At 36.7% G+C, this 25,798-nt stretch overlaps 2 protein-coding genes across 2 annotated transcripts in view; one reads left to right on the top strand and one right to left on the bottom strand.

The window, feature by feature from the left end:
- Window positions 1-25,798, bottom strand: part of LOC134803810 (putative fatty acyl-CoA reductase CG5065) — a 73,819-nt gene that overhangs the window by 38,066 nt on the left and 9,955 nt on the right. The window lies entirely within an intron of this gene.
- Window positions 1,453-25,798, top strand: part of LOC134803647 (uncharacterized) — a 44,694-nt gene continuing 20,348 nt past the window's right edge. Inside the window, exons 1-2 of the mRNA XM_063776431.1 lie at window positions 1,453-1,528; window positions 2,721-2,856. Of these exons, the coding sequence (XP_063632501.1) occupies window positions 2,742-2,856 (115 nt within the window). The 5' untranslated portion in view covers window positions 1,453-1,528; window positions 2,721-2,741. The remainder of the gene's footprint in view (window positions 1,529-2,720; window positions 2,857-25,798) is intronic.

Genomic DNA, 25,798 nt, shown 5'->3' with positions numbered 1-25,798 from the left:
AGTGAGTCTTCTGTACCTAGTACTATTATTTATTCTGTGCTCTCGGTCTAACTCTATCCTTTTTCAGCAGTTCATTTCGACATTAGAATAAGTGATGACACAGCGCATTGTATCCCGGAAGTAACAAATGGAAATGTCACTAAAAGAACCCACCAAGTGGTCATAGAAACTGGTAAAAAGATTATATTGAATGCTGGCTTGCAGACAATTTATGGCCACATTGAAAAAGCTAAGTAAGTTTTTAACTTATTTGTTATAAGGGGGTTTTCAGAAAAAATGGTGCCATTTACTTTTTTTTTGAAAAACCGTCAACTTTTGGGTTATTTACACTCAGAATTACGAGTACTATTGAATGAGACAAAGAAAAAAAGTGTCCCCAGTTTGTCATACAAGTTTTGGGTGTCAGTTTTGTAACGGTACATACAAAATTTATGTGAAACTGCGTTACAAAACTGACATTTTTTTTGGGACATATTTTTTTTCTTTTTAAATCGATAGTCCTCGTGATTCTGAGTAGTTAACCCAAAAGGTGATGGATTTCCGAAAAAAAAAAATGGTACTTACACTTTTAAGTGCAAATGCCTATAGGTAATTAATACTAAGTATTGAAAAATTAACCATATACGTATAGCCTGTATCTTTAGGTATTAAAAATAAAAGTAAACAAAAAATTTTTACACTTTCGGGTAGTTATAAGATTTATTGATTAACCAACCAAATGGATCAGCGCCTGGATCATTCACTGAACGACCTGACTTTAACCTACATTATTTGATTATGAAATGTTTTCATCTACCCTCAACTGGCCTAAGGAGCCATTTGAGGGTAGATTTTGTTTACTTTTCACTTTCAACTCAAACCCAGTGAATCTTGCTTGCACCAATGTCAATTCAATACGAGGGAGATGCATCGTGAGTCCGTTTACGAAGTCGCTAGCCAATATGTCAGTGTCAAAACTTAATCAACCAACTCAATGGTAAGGATCAAAGACATATGTAACTCCGTATAAGATGAATAAAGTCTAAGAAAAAAACGTGCCTCGGAAATCAAGAACAAGTCATTCTCGGATAGATGGCGCACACACCTTTGGCCTATGGTCGGCTAGATGGCGTTGACGACACCGTTTCATATTTAACAATTTTAACACATCAGTGAATGAACATGGGTCAAAATGATATAAAAATAATAAAACCATTTATCCGTATATATAATTTTTTTCGATAGTTTTATACGTTTTCATTTTGAGTTGTAGTCGTGTGTCGATAGATGGCAGTAAATTTACTGTGACTACATAATTTACTATGACAGGATCCCTCTATACTATCTATTCCCTTTGGTAAGGATATTGAAAAACCCCTTTTCGACTGTATTTGGGTGGTTCGGTAATTTCGGTACTTACCTTATAATGTATAAATGAAATACTAAATATTCGTATACTTTTTTCAGTTGCTCATATAATAATGGTTCAGGACCACATGATTTGGCTGATGAATATGACATACAACTACATAATGACGCATGGTTTGAGGTAAGTCAATTTTTGGAAGCTAAAAACGTAACCCTATTACTGAGACTCAGCTCTCAGCTGTCCGTCTGTCTGTCTGTCACCAGGCTGTATCTCGTGAACCGTGATAGCTAGACAGTTTAAATTTTCACAAATGATGTATTTCTGTTGCCGCTACAACAACAAATACTAAAAACATCAGAATAAAAGTAATATTTAAGTGGAGCTCTCATACAACAAACGTGATGTTTTTTTGCCTAATAGTACGGAACCCTTCGTGCGCGACTCCGACTCGCACTTGGCCGGTTTTTTATTAACTTGCAATGTACCAATGTAACTATGTTTTCACCACACCAGCTCGGAAAGGCTTACTTTGCACTTCAAAAACTGATAGCAAAGTTGCGTTTTATTCACATGTGAGGCAAAGTAATCAAATGCAAATTTTGAGTTGTTTTCTTATGTTTGCTGGTAGAATTGACTTTTAAATGATGATTTTGGATGATGAATATTTAATAACATTCATTTGGATTTGATTTGGTTTGATTTTGTTTGATATTTTACATTTAATATTTGCTTCGGGTTGGTGTGGTGAAAAAAATTGTGTTTCACTCGGGGGCAAATTTTGTTTAACCCTCGTACTTTGAAACCCTCGCAACGCTCAAGATTCCGTTTTTCGAACCACTCGCTACGCTCGTGGTTCAATTTTGGAATCTTTCGCTTGCTCGGGTATCAATATTAGCACGAGCGGTTAAACAACAACTTTGCCCCCTTGTAAAACAAATAACTATTGTAACTTTGTACGGGTCAAATCTTGCAAGTTAAATTTGGCCCACTTCCCGACTTCCAATTAAGCTGAAAATTTACATACATATGTAAGTCGGGTGACAATGCAATATTATGACACCATCGAGCTGATCTGATGATGGAGACAGAAGGTGGCCATAGGAAGAGTAATTTACTAAGGCAAAAAAACGAAGTATAGTCGGACTTATAATATAGTTAATCTTATCTAGTTCGTTAATAAACTAACCTAACCACCTCGCACAACGCATCAGCATTTCGATACCTACAGCGAGGAAATGCCGCCAGCATCCTTGGTACAATGCCTCAGGGGCCTATTTTACATTTAAGCTAGTTATTAATTTCGTTTAGTGATACCACTGTATATATCTTGTATGTAAATAAATGATTATTCAACCTAAGAAGTTTATTTCAGGAACACGAAGTAATTAAATCGATGTATGGAAAATGGAGTTGCAGGTTACGTTTTAACTGTAACACACATCTTAACATTAACCCTGTAGATCAAGGGTACACTTTTGTTCTGTGCAATATCACCGTGATAAACCCTGGTAAGTGCCCATTAAAGTATAGTACATTGTAGGAGAGGACGGAAAACCGCAAAAAGATGGACGAGTGAGTTTGAGGGCCGACACGTTAGTAATAGCCCTCAAATAATACGAGTCCATCTTTAGCTTTTCCGGCCGAGGCATTACATAGTGCTTTTCACGATTACTGCGAGTAAATACGAAAACATTTGCATAACTATAAGTAGGTACTAGCCCGCGATTTCTCTGGTAGCAAATTACTAGCCACTGCCTGTGCTGTGTCTCTTGAATTTCGGTAGGCGTCAGCGTAAAAATATAATTTTCTTATCACTAGAAGAACTCATTTTTATAGCGAGCGTAGATACGTGTTTCTTGTATTTTTTAGTCAAACACAATTTACACTATCCAATCCAGAGTATTTTCCGATCCTGCCTTTTTTACTTTTTTATCACTTTTAAGAGGCGTTTTTCTGTTGTTTGTTTCAAACCGGCTCTAAACTTAGAAGCGTTTTTGCTAAAAAACCACAAACAACTACAAAAGTAAAAAACGCCTTAAGCGTGAATCGAATGATCTGACTGAATGAATGAATGGTTTAGACATTTCTTTTTTTTTAAACAAGAAATTGGTCCTATAAATAACCTAATTTTATTTGTGAAGGAAAATGTTGCGCCAAAAAAGACCTTTTATTGATTTTTATGTTTTAAATGATACTCATTGCTGTAGCGAACCGTCACCAATGACAGATGATGATAACAATGAAACATTGTAGTAGTGGTGGTTCAGGTGCTACAGCTATTGCCTACTTTCCAGCTTGGTTTTAGACCGTCTATTGCCACATTTCCGAACATAGGCGTGAAAAAACTAAACAATTTTTGACATGATAACGTCTTATAAATCGATGAATATAAATAGCATACACGAAAAATTGAAGTCGGTTAAAAAGTGTCAGATCTCCATGGTAACGTTGTGGACAGATGTCCATAGTAACGTTATGGCAATTTTTCATATGGCGTTATCACGCAAAATTATAGTCCGTAAACCGACTTCACAGACAACCATATTTTTTTATCAAGTAAACACATCTGCAAGAGACACTACATTTTTTAAATAAAAGCAAAAATGGAATAACAGCGCTTCGGGCGAGTATCGAACTTGCGACCTTAACCCTAAAGTGTATAAGGTGTATAAGCAATATTCGATCTTGCAAACTTTTGGAACACCGGTCTAATCGCTCTTAACCACCAGATACCGGATCGGACAATGCGAAAACGCTGGGGCATGGCCCGACCGACCCTCATATGTGTGGCCTCGTACTGTGTAACAATATACATATATGTCACAGAATCGTGACTTCAGTAGAAATAGTGAACAATAACTATAGGTACCCGTACAAAGGAACTGTAAGTGTGACGTCCATAACGGTTTTCCCATTGCCCTGATGCAATTAATGTACAAATTATTATATCCCAACTTTAAGAGGGATGCGTAATGCCAGGAAATTAGAAAGAAAAAAAGGTAACAGAACTTGCGACAGAAGTATGGCCATCGCGCGGGTTCTTACTTTTTATACCTATATCAATTAGGTAATCTGAAAATATACAGGGTGATTCAGGAGACGTGAGCAGGACTAATACTGCGCATTTCGTAGATTATAAGCAACACTTTCGTATCAGTATTAGTGAGGTTAACGTTAATTTTCTAGTCGTGTTGAAAAAAAATGTTATTAATTTATTTACGACATGCGTGGTCACCCTAAAATTAGAATACTAAACTACCAATATTCTGTGTCAAATTGAATGTCACCACTGTCATCGCGGTCTGGTTACTTTTGAAAACTCGTATCTCACTCAAGTTTGACAGTTTATTTTCTTCGTAATCAAAAATTAAAGAGGTTTTATGCTTATTAATTAGGTCTTGTAGGGTGACCATGATTGTAGAGGATTAAATTTGCCCTCACCAAAAAGTTAAAAAATAGGAAAAAATCTGGCTGTTTCACCTAAATACGACGGTGATCGATCAATTATCAGTTACTGAGTGTGCAGGATTAGTCCTGCTCACGTCTCATGAATCACCCTGTATATGTGTCTAAATTTTTAGTTTATAGGTACTTATTGAAATTTAGTCAGATCCCTCTGCTAACTATATCACTAAGGCCGACTTGCACGTCTTGAACCATCCCACTAACCCGGGGTTAACCGGTTAAACTGCTAACCCAGTGTCAAATTATACTGGTACCTAACCATGGTAACTCCAGGTTTAACCGGTTAACCCCGGGTTAGGCGAATGGTGCGAGTGGGCCTTAATGCTGGTCCCTGAAAGTGTTTAACTACTCTATCAAATAAGATCTTTAAATAAATAAATATTATAGGACATTCTTATACAGATTGACCAAGTTCCAGTGCTCAAGAAGGCTTGTGTTGTGGGTACTCAGAAAACGATATATACATGTATATGTAATATATAAATACTTAAATGTCTTAAATACCTACATACAAAACAACCATGACTCAGGAACAAATATCTGTGTCATCACACAAATAAATGCCCTTAATAGGATTCGAACCCAGGACCATCGGCTTCACAGGCAGGGTCACTACCCACTAGGCTTGTGTCGGTCATGAACGAAGAACTGTTAAGAATGAAATCCCATAAAGGACCGAAAGGAACTAAATCTTTTTGCACGCTCTTAATCGGTCTTTAGGTCCTTTAGTTCAGTGGGATTGGTGAGCGCTTGACAGAAGTCAAACAGAAAATAGACGGCACGAAATGGTTCACAATGACGCTGGCACGAGTGCGAACGACATAAAAGAGTGAGAAACAGTCCTAAACCTGAAAAGTATGAAGAAAAATCATTGTTATTGTTTTTATTGTGTCAAGCTTTTTAATGTTTAACCGTCATATAGTGTACAACTTAAATCGTAATTCAGTTGTCAAAAAATTTAAAAAACTACTGCAAAATCGATTCATATTCATTCCAGCCCTCAACGACCGAACTGAACTAAAGGAACTAAAAGACCGAACTAGTTCGTTTGACCGATTGACCGAGAGCGGAGCGCTCTCCGTAGTGACCGAGCAGGCACAAGCCTACTACCCACTAGGCCAGACCGGTCGTCCCAATACAAAAATCATGTCGCTTAAGCCTTTTGATGCAAGCCGTTGTATTTATATAGAGTTGCTAAGCGCACCTCGCGTGCGTTTAAATCGCATTAACACCACCTTGGGTGTTATTATGTTGTTACTTGTTCACATTTACAATATAGTAGCTACATGGTTATTAACTAATACTTCTTATCTTAGAATAGGGGGTATTACTGCAATTTTCTGTCGCCAGAGTGCAGCGCTTTTAGTAAACCATAGAGTAACTTATACATACTGTGCCTTAAACTGTTTATTGACAAGTTTTCATATACAATAAAATATGACATTGATGCATCAAGGAGGTTTGTTAACAAGGGCCTACCGGGAAATCGAAATTTAGTTATCTGCCTCTTTATCAATCGAATATGCAAGAGTGATAGAGAGGTTAGATAACGCAATTTCGATTTTCATGTTTCGCGGTAGACCCCCAGATTGTGATGGATTGTGGTTGTGGCGCCCCCTACGCAGAGTTTCGCGTAATATTCCCTATTCAATAATCTAGGTTAATATTAAATTAATGCAAACATATTTATTTTTATAAATTTGATTAACCGAGAAAAAATGTACTGTGTTATATCGAAGAATTTTTCAATACACAAACTAAAAATATAGTTTTTACTTAAAAAGACTGTGAAGTTGTTGAAATGAGATGATTTGAAAAATTTAAATAAAACGAAGAAATGTCATTTTTACTGATAGATAAAATTAATACATTTTAATGCTAGGTACATTAATGTAATTCTCGCTTATTAATTAAATTAAATTGGATGCTAGATATGTTTTTTGTATGAAATTTTATTACATTTCTAACATATTATTTTGATTTAATTACAATCCAATTCCGAGTCACAACATAAAATTATGAAATGTACACACAATATCAATTAAAATCGGTCACTCTACATGGAAACTCCACGCAAATTGCCCTGTTTTGATTGTACTTGAGTGTATAATAATCAGGTTTCCATACAAAGTTTATCTAATCACGAGTATATCCAAATTGTGACTAACCAAACATTTATTTTATGATATGATCGATAAAATTTAACACAGTTTTCACACTTGGACATTTTGTACAAATTAAATAGGTATCTTATAATATTCTTATCACCACACCTGCTCGTAAAGGCTCTCTTTACACTTCAAAAACCGGCCAAGTGCGAGTCGGACTCGCGCACGAAGGGTTCCGTACCATTTCTCAAAGAACGGCAAAAAAAATCACGTTTGTTGTATGGGAGCTACGCTTAAATATTTATTATATTATGTTTTTAGTATTTGTTGTTATAGCGGCAACAGAAATACATCATCTGTGAAAATATCAACTGTCTAGCTATCACAGATCACGAGATACAGCCTGGTGACAGACAGACAGGAAGGGTTCCGTACCATTACGCAAAAAACAGCAAAAAAATCACGTCTGTTGTATGGGAGCTACGCTTAAATATTTATTATATTATGTTTTTAGTATTTGTTGTTATAGCGGCAACAAAAATACGTCATCTGTGAAAATCTCAACTGTCTAGCTATCACGGTTCTGAGATACCGCCTGGTGACAGACAGACGGACAGCGGAGTCTTAGTAATAGGGTCCCGTTATTACCTTTGGGTACGGAACCCTAAAAACTGACAAGAAAGTTGCATTAAGGATGACTCACGCTAGACGGGGTCGGGCCCGGGCCGAGGCGTCCGAAGTAATGTCATTTTATATGACGGTGATCACGTGCTGCTTTCAAATTCCAGACTTTGTTCTGTCTAAGTTGGTACAGAGTTAGCTTAGACTATTTTTTTTTTAATCAAAAAGTACAATAATAATTTACGAGTAGTTTTTCCTATAAAAGGCGGTTATATCAATGGGCTATACATATTGGGGCATTATCTATGAAAAGGGACCTTATTGTCGATGGCGCTTACGCCGCACAGCGTCGCGCGGCATTGTATTTATATCGGAGCATCGTTAATAATGGAGTAAGCGCCATCGGCAATAAGGTCCCTTTTCATAGATAACGTCACATATGTGGTCACAAAACGTGACAACAATGAGTTGGTATGGATCTATTGTTGTAGTTTAAGTATTTCCGTGGATCATTGGTTCGAATACAGGTTTGTATAAAGTAGTATTTTCTAAACGAGATCGTCTTAAACTGTTATTAAAAGTCACACGAATCTAACAAAAAGCCGCCCCCAATACAAACGAAGTTGTTTTAAAACGACATGCTTAAATTACATAAAACTTGGCATGAACATTTCTTTTCTTCTCTTATTCCTCAGCGAGTATGCGCCCACTGTTGGGCATACGCCTCTCCAAAACTCCTCCAAGCAGCCCGATTTGCTGTTTGTCTCCTCCAGAGTGGGCCTGCAATCTTTTTAATATCATCTTCCCATCTTGTTGGAGGCAGGGACCGTTACCGGTATTCTGACTACAGGTTATTATTGAGGTATAACCGGTGTAATTTGAATTTGGGTATTTATATCACTTAAGCTCCGAATAGAGGTATTCGAATACCGGTATTCAATAGTGTTATCGGTTTAGCCAATTGACAACAAATACCACTATTTGATAGTTTACTCCTAAAGCTATTACCGGTAATAAGTAAGTGCCAATACCGGTTGTAGTAGTACCACGATTCGTTCCTTCGCTACTCGTCAAGGACGTTGTCCGGCCCGCTTGTAAAGTTGTAAATACTTAAGATCCGGATCTTAGAATGCCCGTTTTCATGTTGGCTGGTAAAATTAGCTGTTAGGTGATGATTTTGAATGATAAATATTTAATAGCGTTCATTTGATTCATTTAATTGTTTTTTTTTTGTTGATTTAATTGTATTTTATTACGTATGTAGTTTATAATCTCAAATATATGAGCGCCGATTAGACGTGCGCGCCGCCGCCATAAGGAGTCCGCGCGCCGCCGCCGCCGCCGGTAGATTAAAATGCGCGCCGAATATTTTTTATAAGACAGTATTATGCAGCGTTAAAATATGTAATAGGTTATAGTCCGATAAGAAATAGTTGAAATAGGCGCCACTTCCTACGTAACTCTCACATTTTTGACGTAAAATACTTACTTAAACATGGCAATAATTACGTACTTACGGAAATTTTTTGGTCATATAATTTAATTTCTACTATTTTATGTCGCACCAACACCATACTAACTATTTATTATGTGGCAGTACGATTTACATAAAAATGTGTTGTATGTACCATGTACCTATGGGTAAAACACATTTACAAAGTATAATGTCCAGTGTTTTAACCGTTGTCGATTACAGGGCACTTGTGCCAAGTATGCGAAGAGTAAAATTATCACGTTTTCTGGTAGTTTTTATGAATATGAATTAAACAGAGGGATTTTCGGTGTTTCAAAACCTTTTAAAAAGTCATTACTTGTCGTATTGCAACGTAATGAACCAAATAGATAAAAAAATATTATTACGGTTTTTTTTTCCTGTGCGTTCATCAAGACATCAAGAGACAGACCCGATTTCATTTGAGAAATTTCTTACGAAAATATTGATAAAATTGCATGCATTGTTGTATACCATTGCTCAGATGTTGCTGAATCCTACGATACCCCGCTAAGTTTGATTTAATGTTAATAAAATGACGCCAATGACTGGTAAAATTTTACCACCTACGAGCTATAAAGCTTTTGGAAAAATATAAAAATAATAGGTTTTACTTTAGTTCATAACATAAGTTGACATTATCAGTAAGTGTATTTGTAATTAAAAATGCAATTATTCTATATTTATTAAAAAAAATATGAATTTTACAAAAAAAACCTTATGCATATAAAGTACTGTATACCAGTGTTGGGCATTCAAGAATAAAATCATTATTTGAATAAGAATTCGTAGGAATAAAACTATCTCCATTTTATTCCCGTCAAAAATATTCAAATAATTTTGGTCGGGAATAATTCATAGGAGAAAAAATTGAATGAGAATAACTTATTCTTAATCAAATAAATATAATCATGATTTTTAATCGAAATAATATTCCACGAATAAAAATATAGTCCGGGTACCGTATAGGTAGGTACTAATTACTTACGTATAGTTAGGTAGATGTAACAGTAGTTAGTCTCTTGTCTAATTTATACCTATTTTATGGAATCAAATCTTACAAATTGACTGTCGCATAACGCATAGTTTCAGTAACCGTATTATTTTTAATTTACTAACCAAATCATTAAGTTCAATTTAGCTGATCTAGGGGCCTAGCCAAGATGCCAATCGTTTGCGCTCCGACAACGAAGCGCTTTGTCTCTATCACTCTTACATATTAGTGCGATAGAGAGACAGAGATAGCGTTTCGTTGTCGTAGCGCAAACGTTTGGCATGTTGGCTACGCTCCCAATGTGCCTAGCCAAGATGACAATTTTTGTTTTTATTTTAATAACTTTTAATCACCTTAATTTTATTCTAAAATAACTAGTGCAAGAATTATTCTAATTCAAATCGATTTGAATAAGAATAAAATTTCTGTTTTTATTTTTATTCTTATTCAAGTTATTTTTTGCCCAACTCTGCTGTATACTAACTAGGCAACGTCCAAAATACTAGACGTCTTTTCATTATGCGGCGTATCTTTTTATTTACACCGACTGGCAACATCCAACATATTTGACATACCTATGTTTTTATCGAAACTATTATAAATAGATTTTTTTCATGATTTTTCTACAATAAACAACCACATAATAAGATAATAACACCAAAAAAATGATACTAACACAGTTTTTTGAGATTTTTTCCCTTGTCGATTTAAGGGTTAAGCATGGCTTTTCATTATACGTCTTAATATTGAAAAGTTGAAAAATTCCACGCCGCCGCCGTGGATTTTTTTCTGGCGCGCCGCCACCCAATTTTTTTCGACCGGCGCGCACGTCTAGCGCCGCCCAATAGGCATTTAGCCGGCGGCGGTTCGCCGGTCAAAATTGGTTGGCGGTGGCGGCGAATCGGCGGCGTAGCCTTGAAAACTTGGTTTATGCGAAGAGAATTCAAACCTTAATTCATTTAATTTAATTTCATTTAATTTATTGAATTATGGTAGGAAAAAAGTTTTTCATGGCATTAACTGTAGATAAGCAGCATAATGAACATCTCTTTATATTGTGAGGTTACTGTTAATTGAATCTATCACTAATTCACTACACTTTATAAAACAAAGTCCCCCGCCGCGTCTGTCTGTAACTATATGAATGTGTGTTCACGATGAACTCAAATCAAAACCTACTCAACTGATTTTCATGCGGATTTCAGCTATCAATAGAAAGATTTTTGAGGAAGCTTTAGTTTAGGTGTACAATTTGTTAAGGTTTTGTGTAATCCGTGCGAAGTCAGTGCGGGTAGCTATAGTCAAATATAATAGTTATTATATGTACGTATCGCCAGGAGAGGTGAATGATTACACACACTGCTCGCACAGACCACCTAGTAATCGCAAAAATAGTATGAATGAATCAATGAGTGAATGTGACTTAAATGTACGATATTAAAAGCCTACATATAAAAACCCCTTCAAGAAACTTTTTTGCAGTTGATATCAACTTGATATTGGTACGAAATACGGAACCCTAAAAAGAATATTAATTTCAAAAATGTCTCAAAAATTGTATTGAACAACTATTTACAACTAATATTGCTCAAAGGTTAACTGGAAGAGATCCCTTAAAGGCATAAGTTCGCCTTTGTACTAATGACGAATGTTATTTTTCCTGTTTTGTTTTGATTTTTGTACAATAAAGTGTTTTACTACTACTACTACTATATTAAAGCAGAAGGAGTTGAAAATAAAGTTCCAGTTAATCCTTGTTTAATATTCGCTGAAAGTTGTGGAGCATTAGACTTTTCTGAGTGAGCACTCTATGTATTTTTTTCTTTATGTGGTTAAATGCACGTAATAATTATTTTTAGATATAATTTTAATTTATATTTTTGTTCGGTAAATAAAACAAAAATATGATATGAAAAGTTTTCTTGATTTCTATTTAAAGTTAATTGTTTTTATATAAAGTACCATCTCTTAAAATATCGGTACCTAATTTGTTAGCACGTTATATAAAAGCAATAAATTCCCGATCAAACTAATCTGCATAGCATTTGCAACGACAACGTGTGTAAATATCATCGTTAATGTCAAAGTTCTATGAAAATATGACGTTTATATTATAATAACACTCCCTCACTTTGTTCTGTTCAAATCGGTGCAAAGTTAGCTTAGACAGACTCTAATATCTAACAAGGTCACGCCGATGCCACACCGATAGCGCAGAATTTTGGCGGCGGCGGCGGCGCGAAAATTTTGGCGGCGCGGCGCTCATATTTCATATGGAAATGTTTTCTGGGATTAATTATTTTCATTAATTCATTCATTAACCTCGTGCCTTGAAACGGTCGCAACGCTCAATTTTACAGATTTCGAACCACTTGCTACGCTCGTGGTTAAATCATGAAATCTTTCGCTTGTACAGCGATCAATATAAGCATGAGCAAAAAGAATAGATAGTAAGTTACATATGTCTTTGGCATGAGGACTTAACAACAACTTTAACCTCTTGTCGCAAAGTTTTTGGTTACTCTTTGATCAAGTGCAATGAATACCGGTATTAAATACGAAAACCATTACCGGTATACTGAATACCTGTTATTATTGAGGTATTAATGAATACCGGTATTTCATTATGTCAATTAGTGTACAAATAGCGATAAAGACAAAAACGGAATGACAGCAATACCTCTAATGCGAATATAGGTATAACATTTTAACCGGTATTCGTTTGACAGTTGTTATACAGGTATTTAATAAAACCGGTTATACGGTCCCTGGTTGGAGGTCTGTGATCTGGTCTTTTTGAACGAGGCCTCCACGCTAGGATACGCTTGCTCCATCCATCCAACATCTCTGCGACATATGTGCCCGGCCCAGGCCCATTTAAGAGTAGCAATCCGTCGGCCGATGTCTACTACTTTGGTCCGTCGCCGGCCGCCTCCTCGTTTCGGATTCTATCGCTTATGCATTGTTTCGGATGCTATGAAGATATATCTACAGGGTGGCTAAAAAATAACTGCATTTCCGTTGCCAGGGAGGTTTTGGAGGGTTGCGACAGAACATTGCAGTAATACCCCCTATTGTAATTTAATAACTTTAGTAATTTTGAATTAAATATTAATTAGGTATCACCGATATTTTTTAAATTTCTTTTACAGTTTAACACAGTAAAGCAAACTGACGATCACAATATAAACACCTAAGAGTGCACGCGTAGTTTTAAGGGAAATTCTATATTGTGAGATAAATAAATTATATCACATATCAACAAATTTATATCAAACGTCACCTTTAAACGTATTTTTTTCTCGGGTTTATCGACATCCGACAAGAAAAAGAGAAAATACCTACACAGATGAGTTCATACACACTATATGTATGTATGTATGTATTTTGTACATCCAACCTTGGCCCATTTGTATGGAAAGCGACGAAATGGGTGAAAGTGACCTGACCGGTACAAGGCACAGTACAATAATGACAGTACACCAAGCGCTAAAGAGTTTGTATGTATGTATGTACCTATGTATAAACTCTTTATTGTACAAAACACAAAACACAAATTTATGGCACAGGATAGGCAGTACAAAGGCGAACTTATCTTCTTCTTTTAAGGGAAGAGTTTGTCCTTTATTCATAAAACTTTAAGTGGCCTGATTTAGTTAAATTATGTTTTATCCCTTTCTTACAAATACATTAACACATTCAACACCAAGAACCCGACTGTCGGGTACACCGTGGCTACGCGCTACGAGCGTAACCCGTAGCACTTAGTGGTATTGAATGTGTTAAGTCAAAATGACAGATAAAGACAAACGATTCATAGATATCATCATAAATTAAAATATTTTGATAGAAAGTAATCTAATTTGTTCTTAAAGGATTATGTTGGTCCGAAATAAACAATTTGTGTTGCTCTAGTCAGACTTTTATAGTTTATTTTCGACTTATTTGCTTGTTATGCTAGTCTCAGACCAATGCCTATTGCAGGCATTAGCCTTACCGTGACTGCCTTATCAGTGTCAAACTGACATTTCGCTAATGTCTGAGTCACTTACTTTCTATACATCTCGCTCGCACTAATACGTCAGTACGAGCGAGATGCATAGAAAGTAAAAGTTACGCAGACGTTAGCGAATATGTCACTGTCAAACTGGTGGTCAGGGATCGGAACCGGTTTCTTGCAAAAACTTCGAAATAACCATACATTTCGAATTAATTTATACTTCAAATGTAGGACTTACTTGTGTTTTTAGGTAACGGATTCATATTATTAGATTGCCCAATTAGAAATGAAATAATTGACAAAGAATGAAAAATACCGGTTTCGTTCACATACAAAATAAGTTTTTGGCAAAAATTTCATTTTTGGTACAAGCGTTTATATCTGACTGTACTTTTCTTACGACAGACAACTATAATACTCATCGAGACAATTCTAAAAACCCCTAACACAATTAGGTTGCGTTGTTTCATCACAGAGTTCCTATGGTCGCCTCCTGTCTCCATCATCAGATCAGCTCGATGGTACCATAATATTACATTGTCATCCGATTTATACATGCATGCAAAATTTCAGCTCAATCGGAATCCGGGAAGTGGATAAAATTTAACTTGCAAGATTTGATTACAGACCGACAGACCGACAGACCACGGGACAGGTGAAACTAAATAAAAGCTTGTAAGATATCGGTATCCGATCCCTGCTGGTGGTAGCCGGTATAAAATGACGCACTGTTTTTCTTACACTGTGACTTTCGAGACGAATTTCTAACGGTACATATTGTTTGAACAGAAACGACACGTCCGTTACTTCCCAAATATCGTAACTCGGCTTAACATGACATTGCAATAAGCACCTAAAGACATACACGATAGAGTTGAAATTAAAATAGTCAATAACCGTATGTATTCTAAAATTAAAGAAGGTTTTGGTAAAGATTAGAGATTTTGAAGTCATCTGATCAAATATTAACAACTTTAGTCATAAATGTCATAATCTTCTATATTACATAATACTGTATAGTCTGTCAAGCCATTACCGTCAGTAGAAAAATGCGACAAATTTAAATAAATGTATGTAGGCTAGAAAATGTGAATTTCGCGTCTTTTTCTACTGACAAAATAATTTGACAGACTATACTAGTTTACTATTCTTTGCTAAGAAACCATTGTAGTTAAGAATAATTAATTAAATTGTTTCACAATATTCATGCAATATAATTTACGGAAATACAATTGTTATTTGTTTGACCGATTATGCTAATATTGTAGCTGTACAAGTGGAATCTTGACCGTTGCGAGGGTTTCAAGGCACGAAGGCTAAGGGCCGATCTAGCGTGAGTCATCCTTTAAATTGTTTTAAGTACTTAATGAAATTAATTTACCTACTACGATAAACTTACGGGTAGGTAAATGTCATATTATCAAGTGACACGTTATACAGGATGATTCATGAGACGTGAGCAGGACTAATCCTGCACACTCAGTAACTGATAATTGATCGATCACCGTCGCATTTAGGAGAAACAACCACACTTTTTCCTATTTTTTAACTTTTTGGTGAGAGCAAACTTAATCCTCACCAATCATGGTCACCCTACAGGACCTAATTAATACACATAAAACCTCTTTAACCGTAATGGCATTTTGATTACGAAGAAAATAGATTTAGATTTTAGATTTAGATATTTATTTTCATAATATTAAATTATATTATAAATTATGCTAGACTAATCTACACGAATTTATATTATGATCGTCATTCATATTTAAATAATATTATTTAATACATACAAATTAAAAAATGTCTTGCAATAATTAATCTTATGTCAACAATTTATCCATTCATGTCAAAACAAAATACGGTAATAACTTAGTACGAGCATCTCTTAATGATCGTCATGTAATAAACTGTCAAACTTGAGGGAGATACGAGTTTTCAAAAGTAACCAGACCGTGATGACAGTGATGACATTCAATTTGACACAGAATATCGGTAGTTTAGTATTCTAATTTTAGGGTGACCACGCATGTCGTAAATAAATTAATAACTTTTTTTTTCAACACGACTAGAAAATTAACGTTAACGTCACTAATACTGATACGAAACAGTTGCTTATAATTAACGATATGCGCAGTGTTAGTCCTGCTCACGTCTCCTGAATCACCCTGTATATTATATCAATTACATTTGTAATTGGTATATCCTGTGTGTTATATTTATAACGATTGTTTTCCTCATTTCGTGTATAATTGTATATTAATACTATTGAGGTAAAACAACTTTAAACACGTTACATTTCTACTGTAAGGTAAACGTACTGGTGCTCGACGCGGTCCCAGTACATGTCATCTTGAAACTTAACTCATTGTCAATAGAGGTGACAGCAGGGTGTCATCTATTGGACATTAGCATGTCGAGCACTAGTACGTTTACCGTGTTCAGACTTTACATGCGCTTATGGTAAAGAAACCGGTAGCCTCTTATTTATGCCGGCTACGTACTAATAAAAGTTACTGAGCGAAAGTAGACCTTATAACATTGCGATAAGATTTATGTATGGTCATACTGTGTGGATGATGCGATGTGCTTTCTCTTTCGTTACTCATACTTCCAACTCTTTCTTTCTAAAGATAATTTTATAGGCATGTATTGGCAGGGATATGCAATATATGCATTTAATAAGCTAAGTATTATTAGTGTTATTAATAGTGACCAACTTATAAATAAATAAATATTATAGGACATTCTCACACAGATTGACTAAGCCCCACGGTAAGCTCAAGAAGGCTTGTGTTGTGGGTACTCAGACAACGATATATATAATATATACATACTCAAATACATAGAACATACCCAAGACTCAGGAACATAAAATATCTGTGCTCATCATACCAATAAATGGCCATACTGGGATTCAAACCCAGGACCATTGGCTTCACAGGCAGGATCACTACCCACTGGGCCAGACCAGTCGCCAAAACTTCCTCGATTAGAGGCCTGTGCACACCGGATGCGTGTGCGTAGCACGTGCGCGTTGTAGTATACAGATCCTTATGAGAGACGGCACACCGCTTGCGTGACGTGTGCGGCTGCAACATTTTAGCGCACGTGTACGTCACGCACACGCAGCAGGTGTACACAGGCCTTAAATAGGAAAGGGTAGGAGTTAATACGCAAAAAAGAGAATTGTATCGAGAATTTGCTTTGGACGTACTGTAAATACTTGACCCACGGTGACCGGTCTGGCCTAGTGGGTAGTGACCCTGCCTGCGAAGCCGATGGCCCTAGGTTCGAATCCCGGTAAGGGCCGTTTATTTGTGAAATGAACACAGATATTTGTTCCTGAGTCATGGGTGTTTTCTATGTATACCGGGTGTGGCTTGTAACATGAGCAAATAATTAAAACATAGATTGTACTCCTCAAACGGTGACACTTTTGTTCAACAACTTTTAAAAATTATGAAGTATTTAGACTCCCTATTTTTCATACAAAATAAATATTGTCTTCAATGGACGCCATCGCCACGCTATATCATTGTGATTGACGTTACTTGTCACGCCTTAAACATATGTAACAAAATTCGCAATACATTGCGTCTTAGAATAAACTTTAAAGTGTATTAAAAACGAACCACAAGTTATTTTTAAAAGTCGCTGAACAAATGTTGGTCAGTATGAGGAGTACAGCCTACAGTTAAATTTTTTGCTCATGTTACAGGCCACACCCGGTATAAGTATGTAATTATGTATTTAAGTAGGTATGTTTATATCGTCGCCTAGTACCCATAATACAAGCTATGCTTTAAGTATGGGGCTAGGTCGATCTGTGTGAGATGTCCACAATATAAAAAAACCGGGCAAGTGCGAGTCGGACTCGCGCACCAAGGGTTCCGTACCATAATGCAAAAAAAAAACGGAAAAAAAATGCAAAAAAAAACGGTCACCCATCCAAGTACTGACCACGCCCGACGTTGCTTAACTTTGGTCAAAAATCACGTTTGTTGTATGGGAGCCCCATTTAAATCTTTATTTTATTCTGTTTTTAGTATTTGTTGTTATAGCGGCAACAGAAATACATCATCTGTGAAAATTTCAACTGTCTAGCTATCACGGTTCGTGAGATACAGCCTGGTGACAGACAGACGGACGGACGGACAGCGAAGTCTTAGTAATAGGCTCCCGTTTTACCCTTTGGGTACGGAACCCTAAAAAAGACCCATAAAGAACTTATTCTAGAACGGTCCGGGCCGAGGCTCCTGACAATTCGTTTTATATGGGTGAAGTGTCGGACGCCTCGGGCCCGGGCCCGGCCCGTTATAGTGTGAGCCAATCCTTATCAAGTCAAAAGTGCTAATAAAAATATAAACGAATTCCAAGAAAAAATATGCATCATGAATTATTATCAAATATCTTTCCCTGTAAGCCTGTAACTGATAAGTTATCAAATCCTAGCCTTGAATACAGTATCACTGTCGTTTTGAATGAATAATGATATTAATCATACTTTCATCGCCCACAGTGGTAGGATACCGAATTATTTTATATATAGGTCCAAAGTCCAATAAAATTTGACAAGGACATTTAAATAATTATGTAGTATCTTACCTAGTGAATTTACTACTAAAATATTTAATTACACAAACGGGTCTCTTCTTCTTCTTCCTCGCGTTGTCCCGGCATTTTTGCCACGGCTCATGGGAGCCTGGGGTCCGCTTGACAACTAATCCCATGATTTGACGTAGTAATTACACAAACGGGTCTACCGCGATATAATTTCATTGTTATTATTTTACCTTAAATTCCGACGTTTCAGCTGAGTTGCACCAGCTGTGGTCACGGCACCCAGCTGAAACGTCGGAATAAGTATAAGGTAAAAACAATGATTTTATATCGCGGTAGACCCGTTTGTGTAATTAAATATGTGTACAAAACGCGAGAGTTTAAAGTTTTACAACTAATATTTCACATAGGTACAAATATTGTATGATAATTTTTAGCAACTAAAACTAGTACCTACCAGACATAGATATATGTTATACATTATAATGTTCATGCCAAGACTCATGTTATATCACCACGTAGTTTTAAAATGAGAGATTAACTCCGATTGTGTGGGAGCAACTTTTTTGTTTTTTTTTGCTTCATAATATACAAGTATCATGCAAAATTGTATACAATAAAAATAAACTTAGGCTAAATCATGCATAACATTCAAAATGAAATTCAGAATAACATAAATTGACTTCGTCAGATTCTTAATACTTTTGATTAATATTACACTATGATATCACTACAGCTTATAAAACAAAATCCCCCGCCGCGTCTGTCTGCTTGTCTGTATGTATGTTCGCGATAAACTCATAAACTACTGAACGGATTTTCATGCGGTTTTCACCTATCAATAGTGATTCTTGAGGAAGGTTTAGGTGTATACTTTGTTAAGGTTTTGTGTAACCCGTGCGAAGCCGGGGCGGGTCGATATATAAGAATAAGAGTATTATACAATCTGTTAGCGGCATTTAACATTTTTAATTTCGCCATAAATTTTACGCATTATTTATTCATCATTCGTCTATTAACCTCATCTTAAAATACGACCTATATGATACGTAACACGCAAGACAACACTTTCTTTCGTAATTGGAACCACAGACACGTGCACGTTTGGGACCGGAAATCCGAAAGTGTGTCAAAAACGTGACTACGAATCGCAACTCACGGTAGCATGACGATGATGATGATGGGACTGCCTCACTTCTAGCGCATCACGGCCTGGCCACGACATTGCGTGACTGGCTTCGGCTAACGCGAAAACCATAGGTGGGGATGAAAGGTCCGATCGCTGTGTCTCGCTCCAACCTCTTATTATGTCATTAACCTGATAAAGTTATGCGTTATGTGTTAATTGTGATAAAAATCGCACTAATTTAATCTAGGTTAGTAGATGTTCATATATATATTTTAGTAGGTTTTAAGTATTCCTTTAAGGGTGACTCACGCTAGACCGGGCCGGGGCCTGGCCGGAGCTTCCGGCGCTGCGTTTTCTATGGAAAGCACCACGTGATCACCGATCAACCGTCAAAAAAAATTACGTGTCATAACGTAGTAGTAGCGTAGTAGCATAACCTCTGGCCGCTCATACGTCAAACCTTGCCAAGCAAAATGAAACTTTGATTTAGTCAACACAAAGTTCAAATTAGAATGGAACAGGAGACCTTTTTATAGGTCTCTAGGCGGCTAGGGGATAATGCGTTCCGCTTCTGTAGCGCCTGGCAGACATGCGTTTCAAGAGTGAGTGATTTAAATGAACTGTATATATTGATTGAACTCGCTCACTCTTCAATAGACATGTGTCGTTCACGATTGAGTGATTTAAATGAACTATATCTTTTGATTGAACGCGCTCACTCTTCAATAGACATGTGTCGTTCACGAGTGAGTGATTTAAATGAACTATATCTTTTGATTGAACGCGCTCACTCTTCAATAGACATGTGTCGTTCACGAGTGAGTGATTTAAATGAACTATATCTTTTGATTGAACGCGCTCACTCTTCAATAGACATGTGTCGTTCACGATTGAGTGATTTAAATGAACTATATCTTTTGATTGAACGCGCTCACTCTTCAATAGACATGTGTCGTTCACGAGTGAGTGATTTAAATGAACTATATCTTTTGATTGAACGCGCTCACTCTTCAATAGACATGTGTCGTTCACGAGTGAGTGATTTAAATGAACTATAATCTTTTGATTGAACTCACTCACTCTTCAGGCCCGGCCAAGACAGTGCGCGACTGGCTTCGTCTAAGCCGACAACTATATATAGGTTGGGGCGAGACACAGCGATCGGACCTTTCGTTTAGTCAGTTTCGTTCCTTTCGGTCAGGTTGCTGAGGCGCGCGTCGATTGTTTTCAGGCGACCTTGCGTGGGCGTGCCGCATCCCTGATGCGCTGAGTGCGGGACAGTCCCAACACGATCTTGAGAATGATAACGGAAAAACCAGACTGTCCCATAATGCTCCACTGTGACTACATTCCCCTACAAGTGTGGTACAGTGGTAGCAAAAATTTAATAGTTGCTAAAAAATAACTGCATTCCCGTTGCCAGGGAGGTTTTGGGATTATACTGAGCAACTTTTACTATGGGACCAACCCCGAAATCGAGAAATAAAAATTTGGCTGTTTCATACGATGAATATGATAAAATAAAACTATTAGAAATGAAACATAGACATAAAAAATTACGTACCACAGTTGTTCAATCTAGATATATTCTACCGAAGTACGTAAACGTGTATGGCAGGAGGACGTGGGAATATATGCTACCTAGCATACTAAATATTATACAAGAAGAAATATATAAAAATACCATCGAAAATAAAACTAAATGTAAAAACGCGTTTAAGAAATATTACTCGGATGGGAATGTGTGATGACAGGTGTTACCAGATAATTGTTTATCTTATCTTATTGTTTTCGGGGGCCCTTGCGGATACACTTCGACCCATAGGGATCTTTTGTGCAGTTACCCCCTAGAAGAGATCCGTCAACTACTCAAGAGCTTTTCCCACCATATCCATGTGTCGGATGATGGAGCTCATGGGTAGCGTTTTAAAGTCCTTTGGTTCCAGGTATCCTGCTCCAAAGTCCTTCATTCTTTGTCTGGCGAGGGCGTGACATTCACACATTAAGTGTCTTACTGTCTCTTCCTCTTCGCCACACATACGACAATCGGTGTTGTCAGAGTGTCCCATCTTGGCCAGAAATCCTTTGACGGGGTCAAATGGCCAGTAAACACCCCCGTTATGATTTGGAGTTGTCTTTTGCTAAGTTTCCAAAGCTTTTTGCTCCAGCCGGAGTCTATTCCTTGCATAAAGAGCTTTGCATGCTTGTTTACTTAATTGATAATTGTTTACTTACGAACTTATTTTTTCCTGTCTTTTTTTTTTTTTTTTTTTTTTATGAAATAAGAGGCAAACGAGCAGACGGATCACCTGATGGTAAGCGATTACCGCCGCCCATGGACACCCGCAACACCAGAAGGGTTGCAAGCGCGTTGCCGGCCTTTAAGATGGGAGTACGCTCTTTTCTTGAAGGTTTGTAGGTCGTATCGGTCCGGAAATACCGCTGGCGACAGTTCATTCCACAGTTTGGCTGTGCGAGGCTGTGTGTCTAGTATATAAGTACCATATACAAAAAAGGCATAGGTATATAAACATGCAGTTTGAGCGTAGAGATGCATTTGCACCACGCATAAACTTTCACAAGTTTCTGTGGCGCATCTTAGTTTTAAGTTCTTTGTATTATGTTTTTGTGATGTGTAAATAAATTGAAAAAAAAAAATACATTTTCGCTGGTCCATTTTCTATAGGAGGGTGATTATTTTTCGCGATTTCGGAGTTGGTTCCATAGTAAAAGTTGCTCAGTTTAATCCCAAAACCTCCCTGGCAACAGGAATGTAGTTATTTTTTAGCCATACTGTATATATTTGTCAACTTTTAATGTGTTTATGTGTTGTGTTGTTTTGTATATCTGTGTGTAAAGCACATGAAATAAAATATTGTAATTTTTTCAATTTTTATAACCCATTTGACGGCCTAGCCTAGTCGGTAGAGACCCTGCCTACGAAGCAGGAGGTCCCGGTATCCAATCCCAAAACATCCCTGGCGACGGGAATGCACTTATTTTTTAGCCATCCTATATATTTCGGGGATCTCGGAAACGGCTCTAACGATTTCGATGAAATTTGCTTTACGGGGGTTTTCGGGGGCAAAAAATCGATCTAGGTAGGTTTTATCCCTGGGAAAACGCGCATCTTTAAGTGTATAATTATATGTTCATACGTGTCTCGGTCTCCCAGATATTAATTACCAAATTACGAGTACATAGCCGCTGAGCGGTTTGAAACTTATAAAGTAAGTATATGTATCGCAGAATCGTTGCTAACTTTCACAAATATATTGACATAAACTTTCTCTATATTCGTTTTCGCACATTATTTTATGTAAACAGAACTTATACGCGTCATGCGTGATATTTATATATCCTGGCTTTTACACACACTGTAATATTACGTAATCTTGGTCACAGGAAGACTGTAATATCACCAAACCCGTATCAATGTTACAATTAATTGAAAATCAAGGTTGGCAACAGTATCCTACCGTAAGGAACCCTAACTTCGCCGTTTGTGACCAACTTTGCCTAAGTAGAATATTAAATTAATATTTTTATTTACCAAGAAATAGATACTTACCCATTCAATTCACAATAAAAAGAGATGCGTAAAAATAGTTTAAAAGTAAAAAAAAATCTGAAATGGTTATTTATTAATGGTTATTGACCTTATATGTTTTTTCTATTATGAAAATTATATTAAAACTAATAAATTAGATTTAGAATACTAAATCCTAAACGTTGAATATGATCTAGATTAATCTAGAGTGTATATAGGTATCTACCTAAATAGTTGTCAAAAAAGATCTCCAGGCCATACTACTGGTATTTATACTCAAAAATATGTAGCATAAACCCTGATTTATTATTCATCAAATATATATAAAGATAAAATTAATCCAAAAAATAATAATTTAAAAAAAAAATCCTTACCGTAATCACAAAACTTGTTTGCTCCAAAAAATATATTTTTTCACAACACTATCACACACCCAATCCAAACCTGGTCTACTGGTACACTCGTTATCGGTACATGTACCGAAATATCTGGTCCGAAGCGCGTACGCACGCTGAGACGGTACTCGGTACACTGAGATAGTGAATGAAGAGAAACGGTCAGAAAGTATAATGCCGTATTAACTCGGTCATATGTGACGTTATCTATGAAAAGGGACCTTATTGTCGATGGCGCTTATGCCATTATTAACGATGCTCCGATATTAATACAATGCCGCGCGACGCAGAGCGGCGTAAGCGCCATCGACAATAAGGTCCCTTTTCATAGATAATGCCCCATATGACGAATTGTGCATATTATTGGTGCCTGTGGATACGTCTGCGTGGGATTCAGTCAAGTCTGTATCTTTAGGTATTTAAATAAAAGTAAACATGCGATTTGTGAATTTTAGGGTAGGTAGTTATAACATTTATTGGTTAACCAATCCAATGCAAAACCGTCTGGATCTGTCACTGCACGACCTGACTTTAACCTACATTATTTGATCGTGTAATGTTTTCATCTACCCTCAACTGGCTTAAGGAGCCATTTGAGGGTAGATTTTGTTTACTTTTATTTAAATACCTAAAGATACAGACTATAGTAATTTCCTTTGCTTCTTAAAAGGTGGATTTTAATAGTACTAGCGACCGGCGGCTTTGAACGGGTTACACAAAACCTTAACAACTTATACACCTAAACCTTCCTCAAGAATCACTCTATTGATAGGTGAAAACCGCATGAAAATCCGTTTAGTAGTTTTCGAGTTTATCGCGAATACAAACACAACAGACAGACACTGGGGACTTTATTTTATAAGGTGTAGTGTAGGGATATTGATACTAGAGATGCACCGGATATCCGGTTACTATCCGGTATCCGGCCTATCCGGCCCTCTTTTTACTATCCGGCCTGATACCGGATAGTGAACTACTATCCGGCCGGATACTGGATAATCATTTTGCTTGATTTTGGAGTCAACAAATTGGATTTAAGAAACAGTGACGGTCCTAATCGTACTCATTTATTATTTTAAAACATTTTAAACATTCCGCTATTGCACGCGCACTCATTTTCGAACCTAGAAATGATTCCACGCGAACTTTCACTACGAAACAGATCAAATCCTGCACAATGCGCACGTGAAAAACCGAAATGTAGGTATAATTTCGTCGGCCGAATATTCGGCGGCCGGATACCGGATATCCGGCCGATGATCAGGCCGAATATCCGGTATCCGGTATCTGGCCAGCAACTATCCGTTGCATCTCTAATTGATACTTCTGAGTGATTCTTGAAGAAGGTTTAAGTGTATTTGTGTCTTTGCAAAGCGGGGGCGGGTCGCTAGTATTCCTGTATGTATATGTGAATATAGCCCATTTAAGAAGAATATTATAATATTGTAAAAAAAAAAAGAAGAATATTATAATTCATATTAGGTAAATGTACCTAAGTGCTTAATTTATGTAAAAGTTATTCCGCGAGATTACAAATGGCTTGATTTCTTTCGTAATCAGATTAAATAACAATTTACCAATTTGTACCAAATTTAATAACCAACATATTTTGACCCCCAACTTCAAGAAATGTCTACGTGATCGAGTCCAATATTAAAATTTGCTGGGAAATATTTAACGTGACATAAGATAAAGTATATCCGTTTACTTAGAAAGTTGGCCGCATTCGTGAAGATGTGTTCACCCTATGTTTACTGATATGTGATGGTCTGAGTCAGGGTTGTTGCGGATGCAGATTTTTTGACATCCGCTGATGCGGATATTTAAAGGCTCACATCCGCGGACGCGGATGCGGATGTCAAAATTAGGTACTTAAAAACGTAAAATATCACAATTTTTAGTAATATTTATTTACGTTTAGTATTTAAGCCAGTATATGGGTGCGTTATATTTAATAAACAGTAACTTGGCCGACTTTTCTGGATCTAGACGATTTCGTTATAGGTAATGACGAAATTACCTAGCACTTACGCCGCCGCTGAGACGTTCCTGTACCGACTTGTTCGACATCCGCATCCGCATAAGCTCCGCCGATTTTATGCGGATGCGGATGCAGATGCGGATTTTGAAAATAAT

The sequence above is a fragment of the Cydia splendana genome, chromosome 27 (assembly GCF_910591565.1).
Source record: "Cydia splendana chromosome 27, ilCydSple1.2, whole genome shotgun sequence".
Taxonomy (NCBI): Eukaryota; Metazoa; Arthropoda; class Insecta; order Lepidoptera; family Tortricidae; genus Cydia; species Cydia splendana.
The sequence above is the reverse complement of the archived record's forward strand: the minus strand, read 5'-3'. Positions and strand labels throughout refer to the sequence as shown.